The sequence below is a fragment of the Anas platyrhynchos genome, chromosome 5 (assembly GCF_047663525.1).
Source record: "Anas platyrhynchos isolate ZD024472 breed Pekin duck chromosome 5, IASCAAS_PekinDuck_T2T, whole genome shotgun sequence".
Taxonomy (NCBI): domain Eukaryota; kingdom Metazoa; phylum Chordata; class Aves; order Anseriformes; family Anatidae; genus Anas; species Anas platyrhynchos.
In genome coordinates this window covers 54,393,096-54,412,173 of record NC_092591.1, presented here as the reverse complement: position 1 = coordinate 54,412,173, position 19,078 = coordinate 54,393,096, and the positions used below count along the sequence as shown (strand labels likewise).

Sequence of the window (19,078 nt, the reverse complement as noted above, 5' to 3'; positions counted from 1 at the left end):
ACAGGCCACAATTTCCCTGCCCTGTGATATTCCAGGAACGCGGTATCACACCCACACCTTCTGGAGAGCACTCACAGGACAGCTCTTCCCCCATCAGTGCACACACACCGGCTACCAGATTTCCAGGCACAGAATGAAAGAACAGAGTTGGAATTTGCTATAAAAAGGAAAGGAAAGCAGTCCTCTTCCTGGTGTTAAAACAGATGTATAATCAGGATAGAGAGAGGGATCCCCTTGCTACGTGACAGAGCAGCGAGGCCATGTCCGTAGCAAGACCCAGTGCCCCAGCTCTACTTGAGACTCGCACTGTGACACAGCCTCTGGAGGGGACATTCCTACTGCTTTAACGACACTGTCTGATTCCTTAAGTAGTTCAGAAAACAGTATTGCAGTGAGGCCGGACTTTCTGAAGAGGCAGAGTTACGTCGATCTTTACTCAAGAACACATCAGCTCCCATCACATTTTATGGCAGCGAACACAATTCAATGATACAAACAAGTCTTATCTCAGAACCATTGCCACTGCCGCTGGGAATGAGTTAATTGCAAGAACAAATTAAACATTAATCATTTAAGTGATTTAAATTTAAGTTGTTCATGCTGTTTCATTGCTCATTTTAGCATTAACATATGAAGCCGCTCAAAGCCACTAAAGCATATGCAGCAACGAGGCAAGAGATTAAAACAAGTCTGCAGTATTTCTGCTCTTCCCACTCAGCTACAGAAGCTGGAAAGCAACTGAAACGTAGCCCTGCACATTGAGAATATTTCCCGGTAGGGCTTCAGGCACCTGGATGCAGTTACAGGGTTTGTGAACTTGGTGGTGGAAAACAAGCTTAGCGTGGCACACATTGTGGAAGAAAGGCGTTTTCTTAGTGAGCACACAGACAGCCAACCTGTTCCACGCTTGTTCCAGGTCTTGGATCAGACTATCTTTCAGAGGTCCTTCAGGAAGTATTTCTATTTCAGAATATTTCAGAAAAATGCCTGCTTGCAACCTTATTCTACACCCCTGAGCCATCATGAGCCAACATACTTCTGCTCAACTATTATACTTAGAGTCAGTAGATTGGGTAAGTGTATTATAATAACCAAATACATAACTTCCCTTCTCCCTCATGTATGCAATGCAAGCTCCCAGCAGGTTCCAGTGCTACAGTCTTCCCTCCAGGGACCTGAAAATGTTTTGTAATGGGGAATTTAACTTCAAAGTGCCTCTGTGAATGAGATGCGGCACTCGCTATTTTTCCCCACTGCATGTACAATGAAGCCATAGCAAAGGAAGATTACATCAAAGGTCAGACACCAGTTCGTTGATGCAGCTGAAAGAATCCTACATGTTCCTCTCGCCTCAAGTGAGGAAAGAATTACCAAGTAATTCTTATTAAGTGTGAAGTATATTCAGGTAAACGAATCTGATCCCTACAGGATTTCTGAGACTTAAACTACTTCGAGCTACAGATAGCTTTTGACTGGGATAATTTCTTCCAACCGAAGGGGAGGCATTTCAATCTAAGGAAAAAATAATTATTTTCCGCTGCTCTCACAGAAGGCATACTGTGGTGCTCTCCCCTTTCCAGAGCAAGAGGGATTGATGTTTCAATTGAGTGCCTGGCGTCTCTGGGGGATCAAAAGGGATAGCAAAGAAACTTCCAGTGGCAAAAGTCATCCTGTTTTCACTGCTATCAACTTTGTTCCGAGGCTATTCCAGTCCTACATATTGCAGGTGATGAGAAGCTGATAACCCTTAGGAAAGGAGGTGGGTCCAATAGGAGAAACTGGAATTTCAGGGCTCAGATACACACCTACCTAGCAGTCCAGGCATACTCCAACTTACTCAGCAGTGATCAGTGTTTCTCATTAAGTGCTCTGATCCCCATGAATTTTCTCTTTATTTGTTCTTTTTATTTCTCTTCTCCCCTCAATAGAGGAATGGTCCGCAAACTACCGTTTCCCAGAAGCGAACTATTGAAACGTTTCCTTCCTCTTTCCTGGAGTTTAAAAACAAATAAATTAAGAAGAAAAATCGATGGTAACAGATGCCATAAAGCACCAATAACCCACTGCCAACGTTCCACCACGAGGTCACGCCACGAGGGACTCCTGAACTCGTGACCTCGCTTCGCTCACTTAATGAACAACCACATATGAGCAGGAGAGAGTCATTCGTTATTATTTTACAATAAGCAGAGATGCTAATTCTTCAAACTGCCGTAATGTGTGCTTGTTTGCGTTGCCACAACGCCGCATTTTAAATGTCAATAGGGAATGAAACTGTGAACCACCAGACACCGTGATCAAAGTAGTCAGCTGAAACCGCCGAACCATGGTTTATTAATAAAGAATAAAGAGAATGCAAATAAACTCATTATAAACTGGGGTTTGTAACAGCCAAATTCCCAAAGTAAAAGTTTAAGCAATGTTCAAGTGATTATCTGTATAATTAGGAACATATAGCCAAATACAAACAACCCGATAGCCGACCCCAGCACAGCTAGCATTTAGATACAGACCGCCCACACGTGCAATTTACTGGCACCAGAGGCATGTGCTGAGCCTAAAAATACAAAGCATCCAAGGCAAGTTCAGTCATTGCTGAAGACAAAGGCTCAATTCCATATTCTACATGAAAAATATTAACAGAGCCCACCTGCCATACCACCCTTGGACACTCAACTACTTTTCTCCAGTGGGATCTTCATGGATCCCACACGGAGGTGCAATCAAGTCCCTTTTTCAGCTGTAGCACTTCTCCTTCTGTCCTTTTCAATACAATGCAATGATTTACTCTGCATTTCCTTATTCTACTTCTGTTCAAAAACTGAGTACAGTACTCAGAATTCATAGAAAAACTGCTTCCAGAAGCAGCAAGAATATTTAAATTACGGTATTACTGTTAGATAAAATGGGGAAAAAGTCTCAGAAATCGCTAAAGATGTACACCTCGGGGATGCAGGCAGTGCATGGGGTCACAAGATCACACAGCTGTGTTATCTACCTGCAGGCCAAAGTTTACATCTACGAGGGCAATGCAGAATGATTTACATTACAGATAATAACTCCAATTTTTGCATCTCTAAGCTGTAAAATTAACCAGGCCATTTTTTTGATTGCTGGAAGACTATTAAAACCCAATGAGGTCTTTCTCCATTTCTGTGTAATCCAGACTGCCAGTTTAGTCAAAGTCTTCATTAAGTGCCTAGTTTGGTAGGATGAATCCCTCCAATTTAAGCAGCATTAAGTAGTGATTAACAAAGGAGCTACATGAATGTAGAGCAGCAGCAGATCTCTCTCGATACTCACTGAAGCATAATACTTACAGAGAAAACATTCATAGAATATCCCGAGTTGGGAGGGACCCATAAGGATCACCAAGTCCAACTCCTGGCACCACACAGGTCTACCCAAAATTTTAGACCATGTGACTAAGAGCACAGTCACACACTTCTTAAATTCAGACAGGCTCGGTGCAGTGACTACATCCCTGGGGAGCCATTTCCAGTGTGCAACCACCCTCTCAGTGAAGAACCTCTCCCTGATGTCCAGCCTGAACCTCCCCTGCCACAGCTTGACACCATTGCTGCAGGTCCTATCACTCGTGATTATAGAGAACATGTCTGTGCCTTCCCCTCCACTCCCCCTCGTGAAGAAGCTGTAGACCGTGATGAGGTCCCCCTTCAGCCTCCTCTTCTCCAGGCTGAACAGGCCCAGTGACCTCAGCTGCCTCTCTAGGCCTTGCACCATCTTCGTAGCCCTCCTCTGGACACTCTCCAACAGTTTCACATCCTTCTTGTACTGTGATGCCCAGCACCGCACACAGTGCTCGAGGTGAGGCTGCACCAGCGCAGAGCAGAGCAGGACAACCACCTCCCTCGACCGACTAGCAATACCGTGCTTGGCGCATGTTAAATAATTGAAATCAGGTTTGGGAAGTTCACCTGCTAGAATCATAGAATGGCTTGGGTTAGAAGGGACCTTATAGATGATCCATTTCCCAACCCCTTGCCATGGGCAGGGATGCCGCCTCTATCAGGTTGCCCATGGCCTCTTCCAACCTGGTTTTGAACACCTCCGGGGATGGGGCATTCAACCACATATACTATCTAATTCTGATTTAGGAAAAAAAAAAAAAAAAAAGATTTTAATTCTATCAACCAGTCTTGACTGAATTAGATACTAAGGCTTGCCTTCAATTTTAAGCACTGATATTTCATCAAGGCACTTGCTCTCATTTTAAGGTATTACTGGGGAGATGGTGGGTCCCTACAGTACAGAGCAAAGATCACAGAGTCACACAGATGCAATCAGATAGCTGCTGCAGTTTTGATAGCTGATTGCTAGCTCTTAGTCAAGTGGCACAGGATCATTTGCCAGATTGCAAACATTACGCTATTTGCAAAGGATATACGTAAAAGCTTCAAACACATTCGGCTTGGTGGAAATGGGAACGGTATTTACCAGCCTTCACTGCTTCTAAAACCGTTCAGTGAATTCTTATTTACAGGAAGATGATGGGGATCTTCAGGGTTACAACACACAGCAGCTGTCTCTGCACAAGTGCCAGCCTTGCCGTTAACAAGACGATAAATTGACTGATTACTATTTCAGTACTATTAAGGTTGAATCGAATTATGCCAGGATTCAGATTCGCGGTTTCCATCAGTTATCTTACAGCTCGGAAAAGCAATTGGGCCAGGGGTGACTATAGACAACAACAACCTCCTGTAATGCTGCTAGAGATGGAAAAGAGATGTGTTGCCACCACTCATCCCCTGGCACTCGTGGCAGCACAAGATTCTCAAATAATTGAAATCAAGACAATTTTTCAAATACGAAGAGAAAGCTAAGGTTGGCAATACAGTACCCAGTCTCTACCTGCAGCTGCGATAATGATGACACATGTCACGTCCACATCTAGAAGTTCTGCCTTGCGGAGAAAAGTTCCTGTAAGGCAGCACTGCATGCTCATTTTCCCAGGCACGAACGTCCCAGTGGATTTAACTAGAGCTGCAGATGCTTAGCTCACCGAACTCAGAGCCGTCAGCGCATGAAGTGGAAACAGGGCTTGCTATACTAGGCCCTCACTACGTCAACTATAATTAAACAACTTTTACCAACATGGGTTTCTCAGAACTTCTTTTAAGTGGATTTTTTTTTTTTTTCCAAGGGTAGGCCAAAATTTGATGGGGGATCTCAATTTCATGAGCTCCAGTGAGTCAGGAGGAAAGGTGTGATACTGAGTCCCAATCCATCCCACGTTGACTTTGCTAGCGAGAGGGCACAGCACAGCAGGGCTCGCTTTCTCTGGGAGCCTTATCCTGTCAGACAAGTTATCTAAGGATAACGTTTATGCTTCGCTTTAAAAATACCTGAGATATCGTCAATGTCATATTTGACATTTATAATTGAACCACAGTCACATGTACAATGTTACTGGCAATGTTGCTTATCCTGTAGTAGAGGTAACTGTGCATTTTGTACCTATTTAACACTTCAACAAGGAAATAATGAAGGTGCCAATGGAAGATAAAGTTGTGCAACTGCCTTATTTTTAATTAAAGCACAGTACAGACAACTGTGTGGAACGATACTTATCTTTCACCATTTTCCAAGGCTTGCTTATTTTACCAGCAAAAATCCTCATTACTTTAAGCCAATTTGGCTCCAAGAAATTCACCTTAGATAATGCAACAGCATCAGACTCCTTTTGCAGCATCCTTTTGCTGGCAGAGAGACCTTCCTGTTTCTGAAAACGACATAGCTACACTCAAACAAGTAAATAATTAAGACGAGGAGCATGCACAAACCATCCTGAAGATAAAAAAGCACTGGTATTTGTACATTTGCAGTTACACAGAAGAAACGCCACCCACACAAACAGCCAGGCTTCGGCTCCCCAGACTGACTCAAATCTTCAGCCATGCAGAGCAATGACAGGGAGGAAACATTTGCATAAGCTTGTAACTTGAGCGAGCATGATATGGGTGAGGGGTGGGAATACAAAGCAGTTTGCACTGAGAGACAGTCATTCTAAAACACAAAAATACATACTTACAGTAAAAGAAAATAAATGTCCTGAGAAGTCATTGGAGCTGCTGTAGTTTAAAAGACGCACATGCCTGCTACGTGCTTTAAAATAGTTGCTCTTACCTTCTAAAAGCAACAATGCCACCAGGAAATCCTCGTGCAGTTCAAGTGTTGAGAAAGGAATGCTAATCCTGGCAGCACAGTGTCTGCATATGAATGAGCCCCTCTTTGGGTCCCTAACATTTCATAATCTTTCATGAACTCGACAAGCAGGAGCATTTCATCCAGCACCGCTGAGATCTGAGCCATCTTGTCTCAGATGCTGACAGTTTATACAATTTGGATTTATTTTGGAAAAAAAAAATGATACTAGTCAGTACTATTTGTCTTGTTATACACTGGAAAATGCAATGTGTGTGTGTAAGCTAATGGAGGATCTTAGCATTTTCTATATTAAAGAGGAAATTAATTTTGCAGCTCCATGTGCCACTAGTTGGTGCAAGAATTAGGCTGGCTCTGTCTGGCCAGAAAGTGAAATCCATCTCAAGTCCCTCCCCGTATCCTCCAGCTTACAGCCCAAAACACCGCCACCCGGCAGCATCCTTCTGCTGCTTCCCACTGCAACGCGCTCCACGGCCCAGGCTGGGTGTATGCAGTGATCTGTTCCTCCCAACTCTAATTGCACAGCGGGGAACTCAATAAACCTGTATCTTATCTGAAAGAGAAGCCGGTAATTGCCTGAAAGAAATGGATCTGGCTGCGGAAGGATATAAGACGGTGTCACGCTTATTGTTGGCCACCCTGATAACTGATGCGCTTCCCCCCCTGCTCCCCAAACACATGCTTGGCAGCAAAAAGCAAAGTGCCTTTGGGTTTGGCTGTCACACGTGCAAAGCTGCTAGCAGAGGAGGAGGAAGGGAAGCGATGGAGCACCTCAGCACCTCGCAGGGGCCAGCAGCCTCCTGGCTGCGAGGTATTCACCTCCAGAAGCACAAGCAAAGCTCAAAGCATTTGATCACCACCACATGCATGGGTGTTACACTATCTTAGCTATGTATTAGCATCTAACAAAGACTACCAAAAAAAGAAAAACAAACAACCCTGCAAATATTTATGGAAAAAAGCCAGCCAGCAAATGTTTGTTCGCATCAAAATAAAAGCCTACTTTTAACAGTTATTTACTATTTTCAAAGATCAGCGTGGCAGAAGGAATGCTGGCAGATCAATACATACTCTCACTAGCTAACTAATCTTCACTGCCTCCTGAATAATTCAGGCTCATCAGACTGCCGAGCTGTCTGGCCCAAAGGTTACACGAGACATGCATCCGTCTGCCAAAAAGGTGGCAAACAGTTTGCCATTCCTCATCCATCCCCTCCCTCGGTATTTGTACAATAATGGTAATCAGCACAAAGCCTTCAGTTAAATCATAACTAATCTGCAACCCTCTGCCCAAATATTTACAACCCTTATTAAAATAAAACTCAACCCCTGCAGCACACAGGCGGGGAGCAGGAGGAGCACCAGCCAGGAATTCCTAAACATTGCTTTGTAGCAAGCTACAGGCTTGCCTTTTATACAAACAATAGTTAATCATGTGAAACAAGGATATACTCAGAGAAATATTACAAGAGAACAGAAACTGATGCGAACGTATTTTATTTACCAGCTCTGTTTTTTAAATCTTGCATTGATCGGGGGCTTTGGACATTTTATTATTTTGTTCCACCACCATCTCAGCACTAAGCCAGGATTCAGCTGCTGCCCAATAAACACACAACAGTCGTTTTTAAGGGTCCTCAAACTAACAAGAGCGAATACGCCTGTCAGGTACAGATACCTCTTCTTCTACAGTCAGCTAATCCTAAACCACATAACAGCAACCTTTTCTTCTGTAATATAAGGGCACGTCACTGAAAAACGACTAACAGAATTGGTCAGCATATCGCTGTTTTTCAAAATGTCACCACATCAAAGCCAAAAACTATTCACAGAGTGTGCGGGAGCCTATGTCTGAGATGGAGCTGGACTTAGAGCGGCCGGCATTTCAGCCCTCAGCACTCGGAAGCCCTGATTATACAGCACGTGCAGGTGTCTGTTCCTGATAAGATTTTTCTGCTACTTATCTTGGCAGTGTATCTGTAATGGTTGATTTTCAAAAACACTATTTCTGAAAGAATTAACTTTTTCTGCTAACAGGAGTACAAAGAAGGGCACAACGAGAGCTGACACAGCCACCTGAGCACGGCGCCCACGAGCAACGAGCACCTTCTTGTAACACGGCAGGGGGAGAGCTGGCAAAGTTGAAAACCAGTACAGCTGAAAACTCGGCTGACATTTCAAACACCACATTCCACCTACGGTACTCATCCCTACAGCGTGTCCCTGAGATCAGAAACATAGCCAAGTCCAGGATGGACTATTCTAGCAATGTTCAGCAAAGCTGTCCTTATAGAAGGCTAATTGGGTTAACACCCATCTCTGACTAATGCAGAAGACAAGCATTATTCCCATTATAATGGGATCTTCTTTTGATATCAGGAATTAGTCACGTCTACAGCAATTTTAAAATGAACACTAACCTTGGAGAGCGGGTATCTCATCTCCACTGGCAAAATCACACAGGATTTCAAGCTACGATTCCAGCTGAATGCGATAAATGACTTGAAAAAATTGAAGTTCGCATCGTTGATTGCCAGAAGGGAACTGGCATTGACAGGTTCCTTCCAGATCAAGTGTCTGCTCTCCCTGAGCAAGGCCATACGCGGTATCTTACTCTCTGCTAAGCTCACAGCACAACCCAGCAATGCCATTAGCCCATTAACTCAAGCCATGAAAGATAAACGATGCTCAGAAGCAGCAAATATGAAGGAATGAGCACAGATAACAGCTGCTAACAGAAATGAAGGCATGCACCCACGTATTCGTAAAGGGGTTCAGGTTTTCAATGGACTCAGAGGCTTAAAGAGCTGAAATACTCAGCGATACCTTCATACCTTCTTTTTCGTCCTACTGTCCATAAAGCTGACTGTTGCAAAACACAAAATATACCAACTTAAAGGGATAAATATTTCCTTCTTCCTGGGCTATGATGCATCATCTTACACATTTCATCATCTGCTTTACACTGTTCAAAAGGTGTCTACCCCAGGAGTCAAAAAGCCAGTCATTCCTTCCACATCCCACCACCTGAACAGTGTTTGGAAACCATGAGATTTCCTAATCCCTTATAACCCAGCTCCTGCACAGTTTTCTCCTTCTTCCTTAAAAACGCAAAGAGTCAAATGCTTTTGGGATTAGTGCAAATACAGGGTGAGATTAAAAGGAGTTTTACATCTGACTTTCAAGGATGTTTCTGCTCCACATAAATCTCTCTGTAGAGAAAAAGCATGCGCATGGCGGATGCATTTTGTTGTTCAGTTCTCTGTTCTTCCTTTTAATCATGGGCTAGCAGCAGAGATGAACGCTTTTTGTAGCACTATACATGTTCACCAATGATGTAGGCCAAAGCAGGATTACACATCGTTAACACAGACCTTTGCCAACACGTTACGTTACGACATTTAACATTGTTCTCACCCTTGCTTAGAAAAAAACACCTCATAGAACTTTGTATTTTCGTTATTATTAAGAGTTTACACGAAGATGTTTCTGTTCAAGTCGATGTGAACCCCCTGAAATAAGGGTTCAGATCCCAATACTGTGTGTGTACTACCTCAGCCTTGAGGAACTCATTCCTTCCCAGCAGAGCCCAACCTCCATACTGCCAACTGATTCAACACCAGGCTACGACCACAAGGCTGAACTGCCTCAACCCTATAAACCTTCCTTTCAAAATCCTCTACAGCTGTCTTTTCATTCAAGAAGTATCTTCCAATCCCATTACTGCTTAATCCCTTTATAATCCAATCAACCTCAGCAGCATCATGTCAGCTCTCTGTGTCAACACTGTAACCTGGTAATATTTCATTCTGGGGAAGAGCAGCGTTTTCCATTTCCAGAAAAATTGTAATTCCTACCCTTGACCCAGCTTTGCAACGGATTCATCTTCAATGGGCATAACCACCTGCATTTTCTGCATATCTTCAACATTACATGGGGGTAATAAGGAATATTAAGCTTAACCAGCTATTTCTATGGAAACGAGATACATGGCAGAATTCACACAGTACTTGGGTTTGTTTAAACCTCTATTTTAGTTGTAAAATCAGATTTTGTTATCAGTGCAGGAAACTGACACAACAGGGCAGAGTTCAGTAATCAGGTTGCTTTTCACAGGTAATTTCTTTCCCTGCTCCTCCTATTCTTCTGGAGGATGTAAATTGCCTACGAGGAACATACCCAGCTGTACATCATCTGGGCTACAAAAAACACCCAGCTGTATCTCTACGAAGCAAACACCCAGCTGTACATCTTCTGGGCTACACCGTTTGCATATATTCTCAGTAACACTTGGTGCCTTTCAGGTAACTGTGTCCCTTGCCACGAGGAAGCCATGAAAGCACTTCCAGGGAGGCTTTGAGCTGACGACAAACTCCCTTCCACCCCAGACATGCTCTGCAGGGTGGCACGCTGAAGCAGACACAACACTGGGGTCTTCGCATTTCTGCTAGGCAGACCCAGCACGTACCCAAACCCTCCATGCCCATCAGCGCTGGGCCACCATCCAGACACCGAGGTTTTCCGAGCTTTTGATTAAATTTTCATCATTTTTTCATATGGAGTTTTCTTAATTTCACAGAAACTAATAGCAAATAAAATACCTACAACTTCCAATTTAGCTACTAAAAAGGAGACGTGTTAGGGAAGAACACATTTGTTAGCTTTCTACATTTGTTTGCTATTTTTGCTAGTCATTGCTATTTTTTCTAAGAAGTTCCTGCTTAATGTAGCCACGTAAAACAGCAGGGAGCTCCAAATGTGCCCCCCACTCTGAGGCATCAAGGGTTTCCTCAGCATGGGAAGGGTCCCGCTACCGTGGGGCATTTCAGGTGTAATACAGCATCCCCAGCATCATTTATCATCAGCCTTATGGTCCACAAGAGGACACAATCCTGTAACCATAGAAACATGTCTGTTCCTCTGGACGTTTTATGCTAGTATATTATAAAAATAAATAAAATGAAGAAGAAGAATGAGACACTGTTTGCTCTCTCCACAACATTTCATCTCAATGAGACTTGGTAAAAAAAGGTGTTCATTTTTAAGCAGCACGGTAACTCCCAGCCCTCTGCCTGCTCTCTCTCCCCACAGAAGAGGGCACAAACATAGCACAGCTTTGTACCTGAGCCCCTTCCTCATAGTGTTTGCCACCAACCCACTCAAAAAGCAGGCAGCAAGCACTATCCAGCAGTCAACGCTGAAAGCCACCACCACACTCGATACAATTTGTAACCTGTAGAAACAGAAAGTTTGGGGTTTTTCCCTCCCATAAAGTCACTCTCCCCAACACACAAGGCATTTTTTAGTACCTTCTATTTTTCCACAGGATCCGTAAATCCATCCCTCAATGCTCTGCACAGGGGAGCAAAGGACACAGCTTGGTGGGGAGCACTCTACCCATCCTGCTCAGCCCTGTTCTCCTCCACCACCCCAGTGCTTTATTGCAGCCGACCCCAGCTGGATCACGTCAGGGCTTGATTCTGCAAGGACTTGGAGATGCAGTAGGTATGGTTGCCACCTGATAAAATGCTCAAAAAATAGTCTGCTATTCACCAAAGATATAGATAGGTGCATATATGCATTTAATCAGGAAAAATGAACAAATTTTAAAAGCTATTTTGCTATTACCCATGGCTAAGCAATACGAGTGAAACCATTTTGACAGACTCTTCAGTTCAGACTGCTGCAGAAAGAGGCTTAGCTTCTGTTAAAGAACATCAAATTAGATCTAAGTTACTAACAATGGCTATTTTGTGGATTTCCACTAAGTGCTTTTTCCTATATACCACATTCTGAAATATTCTCAGCATCCTAAGCACGGCATGGTCCCTTTAAATCTCTGAAAATTCAAGGTACTCCCTTGGCAAAGGATGAAGTGCTCAGCTCCATACACAATTACACATTTACTGAAATCAGATGCTACAAAGAATAAAATCTCTCTCTCTCTCCTCTGGCAATAGAATTTAATAATTTTAAATCAGTAAAACATTTTAAAACATTAAAAACCATTCCAGCACATATAACACAGGATTTACAGAGCATATTACTTCCAATTACAGCTAATGATTGATACAAACCTCTAGCCACAGATATTTGTGGAAAACGTACATTAGTCACTGCTAATGTCAAGAAATTACGCGCAGAAGTGAAAACATTAGAGCTACGAAGCTCCTAGAGGAACTTTAATCACGCCTGTTTGATATTCCCTGCACTATGCCGTGCAGCTCTGAATGCTCCCATCAATTCCTACATGTGTGTGCAAATGTAGCCAACGATGAACTTGTTAGAGGAAGCTTCGCATCTCATTAGACACGAGAAAATTAGTGCAAACAGTTATTGTGTGCATCTCACAAGCTTTGTAGTTCTTCATATTTTCGTGGTAGTGTTTCATGAGCACACATTGCACTTCATTTCCTTTTTTATATACAAATAAAACCTCTTTGGCACTGAGGAGCCATTTAGATCTTAAATCTGTACCTATTCACTGGTATTTGGCATTTTTAAACTATTTATTCCATTTTTTAAAAATAATTGTATATATTTTGTCCCAAGATGCCTAATCAGTCTTTTTTTTTTTTTTTTTAATAAAAAAGTCTTTTTTTCCTTTCCAATATGTATTAATTATCCTCCCTCACTAAAGGAGACTGTCTTGCCTGTCCAATGATTGATTCTGGACATCAAGACAAAGGTGAACTTTTTTTTTCTGTGTTCTGTTTTAGATCTGCCCATTAGATACACATTTTGGTGCCAAAACGAACAAAATGCCAAGCAGGTATTTTAAATTGCTCAATAAAGTTGAATTGCAATGGCTCATAAAATGCTGACTTATTAAAGTTGCCACCTACAGATTTTCAGCTACTCATGGGTAACTGCCAAATAGCCAAATTTGGCTGCAAAGCACAAACAGCTCTGCTTAGGAAGCATTATACCAAAGTTTAATTGCTCCTAAAACACCAAATAAATGATTTCTTTGTACGGTGACATGGAGTCCCCCAGGCCTTGCTCACCAGGTGCTGCCCCTCTGAGTGCACCCAGCTGGGGATTCGCTCCAAGTTGCGCCTCTTCACCTCTGACTTCGGCAAAGGTGCTTGAATTTTAAGCTGCCAGCATGCTGGTTTGGTATAAAAGATGATGAGTCGAGCATTTTGCAGAGGTGCTGGTGAGGAGGTAAGCAGTCACGTTTGTCACTGCCATGGCTTCTTGTTCAGCAAGTGAAGTTGCTGAGGGCACCGTGTAAGCAGGCAGCACTGCTGCCGCAAGGACCCTACCTGTGATTGAAGAGGATCGCTCCTCGGCTATAAAGAGCCCTCATTTTCTTCTGTGAGCTCCAGGTTGTACTCGGGGATCAGATTTGACAGTGCTGTCAATCATCTGCCACAAACATTTAAGGCAGGCTTATTGACTGATGAAACTCCTTTGTTTTAGACTTTAAGGGCTGATTAACTCCGTAACAGGTATCAAGAAGTTGCTACATCAGAGAAATGTGCTTTGTGAGGAAAAAAACCACCACACACACAAAACCCAAAAAAGCTCAAGCCTAATAAAAACAAGTTAGGCTGCAAATGCATTACTAAGTGCATCACCAGCTGCAAGCAGTTACACCCCATAAAATGTTAGTAACTTCACCCATCAGATTTTGGCCTAAACTTTTGTAGCTTAAGTACTTAGCTTGTTTTCACAAGCTTAATTATACAGCGTTATTTCGGATTTTTACATAGACAGCACAAAGTATTTCCTATTTCATATGCACATAGCAAACGCTGTCTGTGCAATGCACCACCTGAGTGACAGCTTCCTGCGAGCAGCTGCTCCCCATCCCGAGCAGGATGCTCAGCTCACCAACTTTCTCTCTTCGTCATTTAGGAATTAAAAAAAAAAAAAAAAGAAAGAAAAAAAAGAAAAAAAAGAAAGAAAAAAGCAGGTCCACATAAGGCGTAAGCCTTAAGTTCAAAAACACACCGGGACACCTCAGTATGGGGCATAAAATCAAAGGGAAGAGAGGGGGCTTCATGGAGTTAAAGGACAGAAGGAATCGCTGGCACATCTGTTTTCCATCCCTAATGTCGGTCATTAAGTTTCAAGCTGAGACCAGTAACTTGAAATTGATTAAAGCTACCTCCCACAAAACCATCCCCATATTGAATTAAAAGCACCAAGAGAGGCTATGAGTTTTGATTGACTTTTGCAAGGTCTGATGCCCTTACTTCTGAAAATATTCTGCCTTTCCCACTTACATCACATGGATTCAGCTCCTAGGTGTTGGTTTTTGTTATAGCTTTTCTATTATTCAGTATTTTGCACACTGAAGTTATTAACATACCGTAATCAAGCCAACTTTATTTGTTCCTTTTGGTAAGCAGAATATAAAACATACATGACAAAGAGAAAAATCCACAACTAAAAGGTCATTTCTAGCACTGACTGAAAATTTAGTATATTAGGGAAAGTAGATTTTTACTGCCTCGTCTCAAACAAGACAGATAACCACTGATTCAGCTAAAAATATAGTGACTGACAGCCATCACAGACTAATGGCATGGTGGTGAGCCAAGTGGCAAGCACACATACAGCAGACAGGTTTCAGCAGGTCCTGCATGCCCACGACCCCAGCTTTGTGGGATCTGTAGGTTCACTGTCACTGTGGGTAACTGTGGCAGCTATTTGGCTAATTTAAATGCAGGCATTCAAAATCAAAAGAAAATGGAGTTGAAGCAAAGGTTAAACCAAACAATTAAGTGGTTATAGACTTTTTTTTTTTAATTGAACTGACGCATTTCATTTCACCAAGACACTGGTGGTTTGCATTGTATGGACAGAACTCAGCATTATTTTCTTGCTCAAGGGGCCACTGTGCCTGTACATACCTCCAATTTCAAGGTCTAAATCCAGTCTAAAATTTACACTTCTTTTTCTATTGTCACGATGGCATCGAAGGTGTTAGCAGCTCATATATAAACGAGTATCTCCAATATTTCTACTTACATAAAACAACTAAAAATACTCTTAACAGTAGTGAAGGGTACAGCGATTATGATTGAACAAACCCTGTTTTTCACCTTGAGCTGAATAGGAACACAAAATGCATGGAAAAAGAACTGGGCAAGTATAAAACTTCTATACACTTGTAAGCTTCTTGTCTCCAGTTAGCAGTCACGACCTTCTTTCTGTGGCAATATTTCTGGTTGCTTCTTAACACACTAAATGATGCCCATGACCTTACTTCATCTTGAAACCAAAGCAACCATAGGGTGTGCATACTGCCTGGGTAGGAGGTCACCTGGGACTTCCATGCGGTATACCAGCCACAAAGCCGTGTCAAAACATTTAACAAACATTATAAAATGGAAGCTGAACAGCTAGAAGGAAATACTGCTGAGATGAGCAGATGTGACAGTGATCTGGTTATTGTTTTAGCTTGTCAGATGAGTATAGATTTCATAAATGAACTGATCACTCAACATTAAATGGTGACTGGGACAGAAAAGCTTAACTGCTTCTCTCCATGTTCAGCGGTGCTGTTCGTGAGTTTAACAATGGGTGAGATTGGAGCAGGGATCTGATGTTGCCATCGCTAAGCACCGCTGCACTGCTCTGGTTCACGCCACTCAAGTCCGGAGTGCCCCAGTCTGCTAGGCGTTTTTACATCTCTTAAACTGTGTTTCTAAAGCTGGTGCTGCACAGATAAAAAATATCCTGATATTCATTGAGAGCTGACTTAAAGGGATGTCCTGTATGCCAAGTTAAATCCTTACAAGGTAAAGCTGTAATTCCTTTATTTGTTTTCCTTCCAAAGGATCTCTCGGGTATTGTTTAGCCCTACCAATTTCATTCAGTTTGCACCTATATACAGCAGTTGCCAGGTGGTTTCAGACGCTTTCTCAAATCTCTGGGTGCAAGCTTTCAACAGGTTTAAGTTCCTGTTTCTGTGATATCTGAGTAGCAGAGAAAGACTGAAAGTGTATGTATGGGCATGTATGGCTCAAAAATTATAGGCACTTGATTTTTATTTCTTGCTAGTCTTTCAGTCAATCTCACCTGAAAGGACAATATTCTTCTCTCAATGTGTCAAACTCAGCCCAAGGGAAAAAAACTTCCAGCACTGGGACTGGAGAGTCAAGTGTAAGCAGAAAGGACTGCAGCAAAGCGTGGAGGTTTTTGCAAACTCCTTTAGGAGGACACATCCTCTTTTGCATCCGATCTGCTCATTTAGATTCAGCGAGTACGAGACATTTACATCTCAAATTGGCTTTTTCCCATTAGAAACCTATAGAGCTCGGTTAATTACCATTAATGAGAATTTATTTTTATGCAGTAACTGTTCATTTATTTTCACATTTCTGCTACCAGCGTGGCCCTGTTGGGACAGTGACCACCATCAGCCCCCCGAGGAGCACAGCACAACAGCCATCACCCCCAGTCCCCGTGGCAATACGGCTGTGGCCGCACTGAGTTGGGTCCTGCGGGGGAATGCAGATGTACACCAGCTCCCGAGGGACTTGCCCATTTCAGTCCCATTAGCATTTGTGGGAATCACGTGCAGAGCACAAAGGCATCGGAATGAAACTGCCGTGTAAGACCGAACCCACTGGCAGGAGCAAAAATCAGATGTTTCACGTTATTTCCACTGGGAAGAAGATTGGCTCCCGAGTCAGTTCAATCTACTCACCTGTTTTCATGGAAACAAAAGCTCAAAAGGTAAATGTTGAAAACGGAATATCCTGCTTCTCAGTCATCATTTCTCAACAGAAAAAAAAAATGCTTGTTTTTGTGCTCTGCTTCTCCTATGAGATACTTTTTATCTGGTAAATGTCAAAGCTTCTTATGAATACTAGCTCATTAGTCCTCAGAATGCTAATGGGTGGTGGCAGCCTACCTCACTTGTGGACAAGAAGAATTTCGCCTCCATCACCAAGGGACTGTTTCCTGGGCCACCTCCTAGCGAAAAGCACACCCACTGCGGTGGAGAGCATCTCCTTCCCTTCTGAGCTAGGCTGTCCGGAATTCAATCCGGCTGGGAAGACAGAGCACATTAAGCAATATAATGAAATATCGCTCACACCGCAGTGACAGCTATGACAAAACTCTACACGAGACAGATACCTGACTACACAAATCGCAATTCCGATCGTACAGTCAGTGCATCAAGCAGCTCAGTGACAGGTACATTGCAGGCTCAGAGGAAAACACACAAGTCCTGATGCACAACTGCCTACACCATGGGGCAAGGCTCAAACAGCAGTGGAGAAATTAACCACCTCCATACGGTGACTTAGACGGAACTAGCTCTTCATTTCAAGCACACCACCAAGCTGAAATTAGTATCCAGGCACGTCATTCCTGATAACAAACCAGCAGTGTGCAACAAACGTGTACTTGATAATGGTTTTGACAAGTTCAAGTTTTCATTTATTTCTTCTTTGTGAAGTCACATTCTCTCTGACTTCGTTTTCAAGTAATTGTTTTTAACTTTTTCCCCATTGTGTCAAATAAATTTACAGTAGGACATTCCTAAGACAGAAATAAACAATTTTTAGTTCGATAATTTTCTAAACTCTATTTTAGTCACTTCTCATAATGAAATTTACTACCTTCAGTGATTTAACATCAGCCTAAAAAAGGCTATGGTAGATTTCCTGATGAAAAGAACGTGCAAGTGTTTTGTGGTATTTTACATCTTTCTTACACCTTACAGTATTTCCCACCTTTCTACATAGAAAAAGGGGCCGAAGTCCCTGTATCTGGACCCAGAAAGAAGCAGCCATGTCTAACCTAGACATGGCCATTCAGAAATACCTGGAGCAACATGCCTGATGGAGGAACCTTCCAGGACAGGCGACCTTTTAAAGCATTATTTTCAGAGCTTAACAATGAATTTCTCAAATCTCATAGCCAGCTGTGAGAAACAAACTTCCTTCCTTTCTTTGCTTTGAAGATATTACCTTTTCATTTCATTGTTTCCTTCTTTGGCTCTATGCTGTGTGACAGAGAACCAGAGTAACTGAGCTTACTTTCTCTGTAAGATTATGTGCCTCGTATATCTTGACCAGAGCCTCTCATCTCCTCCTTCACAAACACGAGCATCCTGACCTTCACAAATTTTCCCTTGTAGGGACTTCTCACATCTTTGATTATTCTCTTCAGCTTTCCTCTACTCCCTCTAGCTCCTTTCTGAGCGATGTGCAATAATGCTCACGCAGCTCTGGATGAAGCTTCATTGCCAATGCACACGGCAGGCTGAGACGTGCTGAAACTGCACTATTGTATCATCTGATGTTAGGCCATTTGACATCTTATTTACTTTTTTGGTAATAGGCACCTAAACAGAAGCTTTAATAAAACGAGATACAATAATGCTCACGCTTTTCTTTTCTTTTTTTTTTTTTAATATAAATGGGGGTTTCTATCATTTCCCCATAAGGATGATTTATAGCCATCTTGCCTGTGCGAACTACACAATATCAGCATTTCAAAACCAATTACAGTAAAACTACTCCCCAAGCTGCACCTTAAGCCATAGGTTCCCATAGCAAAGAGCTCAGCAGTAACACCAGTACAGGAGATGGGGGGCCTGCCTTCACCTGCCCCTCTCCTCTCGCCCCACCATAGCTCCTGCAGGGCCACGCTCCCGGCCGAACATCTTCATGGGCTCCCCGATGCCACACGTGGCCATGCTGAGAGGATGATTTATCATCATCTCATACCAGCACCGTTCGCAGCTGCAGCTGAACATTTCAAATACAGAAATTACATTTTTAGTGTCAGTGGCTTTTAAGGCTCCAGTAATCTGCTCTTCAGCTGCAATTTAGCATTAAACACTACACAATTCCTGCACCAATGCAGGTTACTGACATGCAATCTAATCTTCCTTCTTTGCAGTTTCCCAAAGTCT

The 19,078-nt window shown here is 42.7% G+C and overlaps 1 protein-coding gene across 4 annotated transcripts in view; it reads right to left on the bottom strand.

The window, feature by feature from the left end:
• NAV2 (neuron navigator 2) overlaps nt 1-19,078 on the bottom strand; it is a 424,692-nt gene that overhangs the window by 313,031 nt on the left and 92,583 nt on the right. The window contains exon 1 of one of the 4 annotated variants that reach the window (XM_027458933.3): nt 11,499-11,578. The exons of 2 other annotated variants lie outside the window; for them this stretch is intronic. In XM_027458933.3, the coding sequence (XP_027314734.3) occupies nt 11,499-11,530 (32 nt within the window). In that variant the 5' untranslated portion in view covers nt 11,531-11,578. Of the gene's footprint in view, nt 1-11,498; nt 11,579-19,078 lie in introns of those variants that run through there. One more of the 4 variants, XM_072039123.1, reaches the window with a different exon arrangement.